The sequence below is a fragment of the Rhipicephalus microplus genome, unplaced genomic scaffold (genome assembly GCF_043290135.1).
Source record: "Rhipicephalus microplus isolate Deutch F79 unplaced genomic scaffold, USDA_Rmic scaffold_377, whole genome shotgun sequence".
NCBI lineage: Eukaryota > Metazoa > Arthropoda > Arachnida > Ixodida > Ixodidae > Rhipicephalus > Rhipicephalus microplus.
The window spans coordinates 11,896-21,649 of record NW_027464941.1 but is presented as its reverse complement, the minus strand read 5'-3'; the positions used below and the strand labels follow the sequence as shown (position 1 = coordinate 21,649).

The following is a 9,754-nucleotide window of genomic DNA, read 5'->3' as shown; positions in this document are numbered from 1 at the left end:
TGTTCTAAAATGCAAGCAGGATGATTTTGATTAATCGAGGTAGACCTCTAATGAGAAAAGTAGTTATGGATGTTCGAAGCGAATGTTACAAAAGTAAATTGCATCACTGAAGTGACATTAAAAAAAACAAGCACACCGTAAAGTAGTACATTTCTGTCAACATCCATCTTCCCATTTTTAAATCACGAGGAACACTAAAGTTCATAATCTATGGTGTATGACAGAAGGTAAGAAAAGCACGTATATTATGCGCAGGAATGTAAGCAATTGTAGTGCCTATCTGTACTACCGTGGAATGATAGCTATTCGTATACAACTATTTCCGAACAGGTAAAAAGCCCACTTGTTTCAATACCTTTGTATTTCACTCACGCATCTTTCAGACCGACAGTCTTTGCCATGCTTACCAGGAAATCCGTCACCGCGTTTTCCTGGGTGCCATAGATATAGCGGAAGAACACACCCACATGGGCGTCGTTCTCTTTCCTGCCGCGATCGTTACAGCTTGTTATCGCTTTACTTTGAGCACAGCTTCGGAGACGAACGTGAGGAAAGCATGCAGCGAAGCCCGTAGCGCACAGCGCCGATCCTGTTCGCAAACGCGATGGAGAACCGCAGCACAATGTTGTCCGCTACTGCGGCTTCGGTCGCGTGTCTAACAGTGCTTCTTCTGGCTACGTGCAGCACCGGCGCGAGGCTGGACGTGTTTCTGTTCGCCAGGCGTCAAAACACGTGTTTCGCTGACCCGCTGTCGTCACGAATCGGAGACCGGGCGTTGTGCCCGTTCACGAGGACCGTCGACTTGCAGGCAGGCCGCATTCCGGCTGCCATTCCGACGGTGAGATGCAACTGTACCGGCAGCCGATGCAGTCAGATCAACGACTTTCGCTGCCAAGAGGTTCCTGTTTCTATATACCGCTAGTATCTGGCGTGCAAGAACTCACAAACGAACTTTGAAAATGCTGTAAGAACTTTTGTAATCCACTCTTTATTAAAAAATAACTGTATCCGACTGTATCCTGAAGGCTGCATCATTGTAAAAGAAGGAGACAAAGAGACAGAAGCCTTGCTACGGGCCGGCTGTTCTATTTTGTAGTCGTCGCTCTATTCCTCGCGATTGCCTAGCGGGCACCCTGGCAATAGCGGCACTATATTTTTTACAATACTTTTATAATTATCACCGTGAACGTGTTCCCTGTACCAAAGCTTAATCAGCTGGTTCTGAGAAATATAAGGCGTCAAGACCACGACTGTGCTGCTGCCTTTGAATACAGAGAATAAGCGCGTCATTTTCTCCCGGCGTTTCCAGTCAGTTTAGCCCAGCCCGTGACGCCGGCTGTGTATTCAAACGATGTCGTGAGGAAATAAGCTCTCGATTGGTGAATATATGAGAGATATCAGTTGTGAATGGTCTGCTGTCTGCTTCACCATGAAGCCTCACGTCCCTTGTACCTGGTCTCGCCCTAATTATGCGCGCGATCTATTGACGTCGCATGGTTTGGCCTCTTTTTGACTGCGCAAGCGAAGATAATCGCGTGTAGCCAAAAAAACGTCAAATCTTCATAGGCTGGTAGCTTAGTGATGACATCGTCAATCTCTAACATGTCAACAAATAAATGACCAGGAGGAGACGGCGCCTGTAGGAATGGTAGCGTAGAGGAGAAAACCTGGGTTGCTCAATTCAAAAGGCAGAAGATTAGTCAAAATTTTGGAAGAATTAGTCAGAAAGTAGCCTTTCCCCGAGGGCAGCGGCTGCGACATTTCCAGGTATTGACATTGCTTAAAATCAAGGAAACAAGAAGATAGCCAAAAAGTAGCCAAAACGCTGTCTCTGCCGCCACTGCCTTAAAGTGTATACATAGGCCTGGTAACTGATCATTGGAGGGCTGTCAACCAGCACCTTGGCGCTTCGCCGTTATCACTCTTTTACTACCGCCCCACCGCGGTGGGTCTAGTGGCTAAGGTACTCGGCTGCTGACCCGCAGGTTGCGGGATCGAATCCTGACTAGGCGGCTGCATTTTCGATGGAGATGAAAATGCTGCAGGCCTGTATTCTCAGATATGTGTGCACGTTAAAGACCCCCAGATGGTCTCAATGTCCTAATTCCTCCACTACGGCGTCTCTCATAATCATACGGTCGTTTTGGGACGTTCAACCACACATATCAATCATGAGCTCCTTTACCACCATTACCAGTGCCAAACCCTGGCTGGACATCGATGTACCACTCCTACAATGACGTCATACGTGACGGTCCCGCATGCGACGATGACCGCATACTCCGCGGTTGCACTCTTTAAGATATGGAAGCACGCGCAGCCCAATGTCGCCCACAGCTTGGATGCTCCGTACACTTTCAAAAAAGGTTGCAGTTCACCTTCGCTCTAGTAACTAGTTGTCACATATGCTACTAACCAAGTAGTCAGTGCTGTTAATAACGGAGAAGTTAGCGACTATTACTGCCCTCGCCATTACAGGCGCAGTTAGTAAAAGTTACTAATGCAGGTACTAATGGTAACTAACTAGAGCATGTGGTAGCGGTGATCATCTCGCCTCCTGAATCAGTCGTTTTTGTAACAGTTCATTTCACTAGCATTAACGTTCCGAAATACCAATGAGTAATTACGCTCATAATCTTATGAATCAGAACAGCACACATACAGAGCAAGTCTACGCGACACGTAAAGTTCAGAAGTGGTTTCAGGAGTATTTTATATCCGTATACCTTCGAGGAGCGCAGCTGGTATCAGTGGGCGGCTGTGCTTCAGAATAAATCGCTTAAGTTATGATCGTCAATTGACACAGCGTCGGACAAGGCTTGATGCAGCGAAACTGAACGATTCCGAAGACTTGTTTGGCTGCTTTTAGGTTGTTTCTAGGTATTGGCTAGAAAATGCACGTCATTTGTCTTCAGTGACTTCTAGGTGGTTGTTGGCCTTCAGCTAGATCAAAGGTCGGCAAACCTTTTGAGGTAAAGGGTCAAGTTGCACGAAAGAGACGCCGCAGGGGGCCGCATAGCAAACATGGGCTGGGGAGCAGGGTTGGCGTGTAAGTGAGCTTTGCAGGAGAAAAAAATTCGGCAAATTGAAAATAATTTTGAAAAATGGGTTATAAATCACGATTATTTTCCACATTCATGTCAGAAAGCTGCAACCAAGCGTAGGCAACACGTGAAAAAGCCATTTTAAGTCAAGACCGGTATACGTCCGTCTTTAGATAGGAATCGATAACAGGAGGCGTTTCTACGTCGTGCGGAAGGCCACATATTATCATCCCCCCCCCCCCCCCCAAGCCGCATGCGGGCAGCAGGTTGCCGACCCCTGCGATAGATGACGCTATAGGTTCTTTGTATACGTCCTCATCGCTGAGAGGTTCGAGTTAAAGCGTACACGGTCGCAGACGTTTCGCGGATGTCCCAACTCCAGCGCCGGAAACTCGCGCTGACACCAAGCGCTCTTTAACGGATCTACGGACGCGTTGTCGTTGGCGAAGGCTTTCCATGGCTTTGGAGTCTTCTTGGTGCCGCCGTTGTCTTTACTGTTACCCAGTATTCTCCGGTTGTACGTAGTCGATATCTACGGCTCAACGCCGTCGATTTGTTGGTTCTTGTTCGTGTTCACTTATTGCTCTTGGCGCATAACCATTGGGGGGGGGGGGGGAATTGGGCAAGAATTGAGTGTTTATTTTTAAATAAAATGCAATTTTAGAATGATAAATGTTACACAATAGAAAGATCACAGATTACCTATAAAAATTGCGGTACTTGATCTGATGCATATAATTATTTAAATTGAAAAGCCTTTCCGTGAGTTCGAGCAATAGTCTGATTTTCGTACGTATATAATGATTTAGATACGATAAGATAATGGTACTGGTTAATTAGTCAACCGATTAGTTTCATTAATATATTGTCGCACTTTAAGACAGCCACGCATACCTTCCCACTGGAGAACCCATGAATGAAGGTTCCGAAAATCAAAATGACAGGCACAGGTCATACCAATATCATACCAATTTTGATACCAATATCGCGTAACGCTATTTCTCAAATTAGAAAAAAAAGCTGTTCTAACTGGTATTAGAACAAAAAAGGGCAAAATACGATAGGCACAACGGGTTTTTTCACTCTGTTTTCACGAAAGATAACGCAAATATCCCGCACATTACACCCCCTAGTATTTCAGGAATCAATGCAATACAAGTAATTGACAAGAGTTCTTAGTCTTTTGCTGAAACTGGACCCCTAAAAATCTTCGGGACCGTACGCCATTCTAATTCATTTCTTAGGTGATATGCAGAATGGTGCAGTAAATACCTCGGTTTAATTTTCACCAAATCTCTCCCTGAATTGATTGAAGACTGGAAAAAAAGCTCAAATGACACCGAATCCCAAAGCAGGCAATAGCGATGACCTTCAAACTTTAGGCTAATATTGTTAACCGGCACATGATGCAAAATGTTAGAACACATAATTTTATAACACTTGGCCATTTTTTTGAAAACCACTGGTTCTTTGTCATCTAGTCAACACGGGTTCCGTAGTAGGTAGTGACAGTAACATAGCTAACAGTAGTTGTTCACGATTTCGCGCTATTCATTAGCAATTGCGCACAAACAGACGTTATATTACGAAATTTTTCTAAGGCATTTCACACCGTATGTCATGTCAAATGATTGCAAAACTTCGAATATATCGTATGAACATGCAGAGCAAATGAACCCGATATCTCGAATTTGAAGTCATTTGAGTTTATTTATGATATGTTTGGCAGGATATCCAGATGCAAAGGGCATATTCGAGTTTTGATTTGAAAAAAAAAAGAATAATTTATATGCTTTCAGGTACGCGAGGTGCTCCAGGTTGCCTACACAGAAAACGCCGAACCGACGACGTTCCGAAACGAGACGTTCACGGTGGCCTGTGCCTGCATCACCAGCAGAACGGGGCGGGCAGTGTCAGACCGGCTAAAAAGGGTCGATGACCACCCCAGCAGCCCTTACGGCAACCGAGTGCGGGACTTCAGATGGAAGTACGCCGTGAGGCAGTAGAACAGGCTTCGAGGGCTTGTCAGCGCGCCACCTACTGCGGCACCACAGCATGCCCCCGGAGAGCGAGAATGACTATCTTAATACAAGCCGTGGATACGAACTCACCTACAAGGTTCTTGTGACGTCGGTGAAGGATATGGTTAGACTTGAGGCTTAACATACGGCTTAATGCTTCTGCCTGATCGACTTGTTCATGGAGTAGCTACGGCATAGACAGGTGGAGCACTATGTAGAGAGCGGCCTCGAAGAAAATCGGTTTAGACCCTTCAGGTGGTTCTACCGGGTTTAAACACAACACCCTTGCACCTTATATAAGGGTCTTTTTACGCATAGAAATATGCATACCACGCTCTCTTCTCAATGGCCTAAACACTCTTACCAATGTAAGACAGTGAAACGATAGTGTACCCGTCATAGAGCCTAAAATTACAGATCAAATTAGCACAGAATATGAAGGTGCGCGCCCGACTATGTGCATATCATAGCATATTGGATGATACACCATTGACGGTGTGTTCGCGCTACACAGTTACACCGACCATGCAATATATATAGCCTTAGTACCTCAAGCCGCTGTTGAGTGCCGATATTGAGGCTGCCTGCCTGAAAATCTTTGGAAGTCTAGAGGCAAATTAAAGCTCTCTACTTCCAGGACTGTGTAGTTGACATATTAACTGCTTTGGAACTCCAACGTGCGTCCGTGGAATTAGTATGCCTTGAGAACTCAGAGTTGCCCGATATACATACGTGTCCTTAAAGCGTATACATCATACCAGCTCAATATGATACACGTACACTGCAATAGAGCTCTAATGCAGTTATTTCACTGATTCCTTCGTCACTTGTCCACCTGCTACTTTACAAATGAGCGTTGGGAAATGCTTGAGCCCGTCTAATGCCGCTGCTGTCCGAAGGCTCACGGAAAAGGTCGACTCAGTTGGACGATAAGAAAAAAACCACAGCCACCGGCCAAATTCGCGAAGTGAATCGAGGTGTTCTGACTTAATTCTGCACTCCTCCCAGTCCCTTCGTCAATAACCGCACTAGATAAGCAACGTGCTTTGATGATTGTGGAAACAAGAGCTCGCAGCAATCCATACAACGGAGGAAACAGCGGCGCCTATACAACATAGCAGAAGCTGGCCAGTGACGTCCCTGGCTTTTGTGGTGACATGATTGTTGTCAAATATGCCGAATTTGTCACGGGTCCCCGAATGCGCCTCGAAATCTATACTGATTTAGTTCACAGGTATGTAGGGTTTAACATCCCAAAATCACCATATGATTATGGGAGACGCCGTAGTGCAGGACTCCGGGAACTTCGACCACCCGGGGTTCTTTAACGTGCATCCAAATCCGAGCACACGGGCCTACAGCATTTTCGCCTCCATTGAAAATACAGCCGTGGTGGCCTGGATTCGATCCCGCGGCCTGCGGGTCAGCAGCAGAGTACCTTATAGCTGCTATACCACCGCGGCGGGGTTGGAATTCTGAACTGCCTCCGGTGCTAGCACACGGTCACACAACGAAACATCCTTCTCGCGTAAGAAAAAAATGAGTTCTATTGTGACTAATAACGAGTTAGTAGCCACTGATTAAGAACAATACTAGTGGTTCACGAATGCTCTGTCACCACTACTTTAGCAGCACGAGATGAGAATTTCGGTGTTCTGGACACAACTGCATTTCTAGACTGATGAGCATGCTCGAGCGCAGGGTGAACTTTTGGTGCCTTGATACGTGCTTTGTATAGGCTTTAGGGTGAGCGCGTTTGCGGTCTGTACTGCCGTGCGGCAAGTATATTGTCCCGACGTCAAAACAGAGGTCTTGCCGCAGAGATTGAGACACCAGAAGCAGATCGGTCTCTTTAGTAGAACGCGCAAGCGAGTTCTTCTTTTTCGTCCATTTCATAGTCCTTCATGGCACTTGCACAACTGCCATCGTCTTTCTTGAGCAAGCACGTGACATTTGCCTCCCTCCGAAAGAGGCATCGTCCCGATGCGCAACTTAGGCGCTCTCTCAACCAGACGTATGAAGTGGTCACACCAACACGGTAACCCGGAGCTAATTAACTCGATAAGTATGGTTTCATACGCACGACTTGCACGATTTCGGGTAAATGCTTTTGGCGCTTAGAACTACAATCAGTGTGGGGAAAAAAACTTTGTAGTTCACGTCGTTCAAGCGTCGCGTGACGCTGTATGGGCCAAAGTACCATCTTAGCAGTTTCTCAGACAGTGCACGTTGACGTATCGGAATCCAGACCCAGACTTTGTCGCCTGGTGTGTATAACTAATGAACTTGTGTCGGGGGTCGTACCGTTGTGCATCTTGATGCTGCTGATGACAGATGCGCACGCGCGCGAGCTGTCTGGATTCCTCAGTGCGCTGAGTGAATTCTTCGGCGTCCACATGGATGTCGTCACACTCATGCGGTAACATGGCGTCCAATGCTGCCGTGACTTCGCGACTACAGATCAGACTGAACGGTGTCATTCCAGTGGTTTCTTGTCGAGTGGTGTTGTAGGAAAAGGTCGCGTACGGCAATATTTGATCCCAGTTTTTATGTTCTATGTCAACGTACATGCTGATTATGTCTGTGAGGGTCCTATTGGGGCGTTCCGTCCGTCAGTTTGTCTGCGGATTGTATGCAGTTGTTCTCCAGTGAGCTATACCGCTGAGCCTGAGAACTGACTCGAAAAGCTGTGTGGTCATTGATCCCCGAGGGTCCTAACAGTTATTTGGGCTTCCGTCTTTTCACGAACCGCTCCGCATTGACCGAAGTGGGCACGCGAGAATGGGTGGCGTATGGTGACGTCGTACGCGATTCCTGGAGTCGAATCGCGATTTTGTCCGCCGTGTGAAAAGAGCTTCAGAGGGTGGACGGACATCACGCTCCCCTGCGATCAAGAGGGGACAACTTTCCCTCCTAACACACTTGAGCCCACGCTGATGCAGATAGACCGTGCAATTAATACTGCACTTCTAATAAAAATCCATGACCTAAATCGTCCAGTAAATTAAAAAAAACTCCACGCATCTTCACGAAGTAATTCTGATGAAGGGGCGAAGCAGTATGTATCCGACCATGAATAGTGGCGTTCTATTTTCTTTTGGTTAACAGCCTTTCATTTTGTTCGTGTTAACCTTTTGTTCAGCGTATGCGTTGATTGATGGGCGGTGTTACGACCGGCCCTGGGGAGCCAAGCAGGAAGAGTTTGGGGGAGAACCGGTTCTTCACCGATGGTGTCGTCCACCCCCACCTCCCCATTCGGGTTCCACCTCGCCGGGAGAGCTCCGGGGTCTGCTTTGCGTTCGTGACCATGTTTGGTAACATTTTAGGGTGCCGTGACCATATATGGACCTCGTGTTAGGTTGGGCCACTCCATGTGTTGTGAGGTGTGTTTCCCCCTCTCTCGTGGCCGAGGTGCCGGAGACACCGTATTGGCTGACGATGCGGACGGGGCGCCCAGTGTCAACGGCGCGGCGCTATAAAATGCCGAAGACGTTTTGTATCACACGCACTCTTCTCTCTTTGGGTCAGTTGACCACTTATCGACATGTAAATAAATCTCTGTTGTTCGTTCGGGCGCTTCTTCTCGCTGAATTGTTGGACGATGGATCCTGCGACGGGGCCAGCTACCGAAAACGAGACCGGCAGGACCCGGAGTCCCAACAACTGGATGGCAGCGGCGGGATGCCGATAACCCCGAAAGTGACCACTGGACGGAGTGAGCCCGAAGTTCAACAACGGGACGACAGGAGAAGGAGGACACGAGCTCATCGACTTCCAGAGGGAATCGAACGGCACTTCTGAGAGGCACGACGCCGGAGACATGACTGCGAACTGGGTGAGTGCCGGCTTTCTCTGTTAAATTTTACCAGGCATTTACTCTATGTGTTAAGTAAAAGCTGGTAGAGAGGGGCTGTCTTGGTCATTGGGTTAACAGGTAACTTGCGTCAGGCAGAAATTGTGTGATAGCTTGGTTAAGCTCTTTCTGTCAGTGGCGTCAAGGTTAACAGTGACAGGGCAGGATGCCGTGTAAGAGCTTTTGAAGCTTTATTTGTAGACTAAGTTAACGGAAAACTTGAGGCAGGGCAGGTATCTAGAGCTGTCGTTGCCGTCAAGGTTAATTAGTTGCAGGACAGGAATCTTTGTGGAACAGAGACAGCGGTACTGGAGGCAGCCATGAATCTGAAATCCCTGCGAAAGTCCATGTTGTTGCTTCTTGCAAGGGAGTTGAATCTGGAGGTGTCGGACTCTCAAAGAAAGCCAGAGCTGATACAGGCGATTCTCGCATTGGGGGCGGAGGATGACGAGCTGTCAGAATGTGTCGAGGAGATTCAGGAGAGGCAAGCGGCAGAGGCTGAAAGAAAGGCGGCCGCGGCCGAGGCCGAAAGGAAAGCGGCAGAAGCCGAGGCAGATAAGATGCGAAAGCACGAGCTTGAAATGAAGCGCCTCGAGCTAGAGATTAGCCATAATAGTAGAACAGGAGACAGCGAGGCATCCGGTACCGCAGAGCGGGTCAGGTTCAAAATGACGGACCTAATGAGATCGTACAAGCTAGGGGAGGACATTGGGCTGTTTCTCGTCAACTTTGAGAGAACTTGTGAAAGGCAAGGTTTCAGCCAGGATACGTGGCCTCAACGCTTGTTGTCCCTACTTCCGGGGGAGGCCTCAGAAGTAATCGCGCGCCTCACGAAA

The 9,754-nt window shown here is 47.7% G+C and overlaps 1 protein-coding gene across 1 annotated transcript; it reads left to right on the top strand.

Moving 5' to 3' along the window:
* The first annotated feature begins 529 nt into the window (after positions 1-529).
* On the top strand, positions 530-5,701 carry LOC119163773 (uncharacterized). Its single transcript, XM_037415839.2, has 2 exons — positions 530-898; positions 4,844-5,701. The coding sequence occupies exons 1-2, from the start codon at positions 605-607 to the stop codon at positions 5,048-5,050; spliced, it is 501 nt and encodes a 166-aa protein (XP_037271736.2). The 5' UTR covers positions 530-604; the 3' UTR covers positions 5,051-5,701.
* Positions 5,702-9,754: the final 4,053 nt, after the last annotated feature.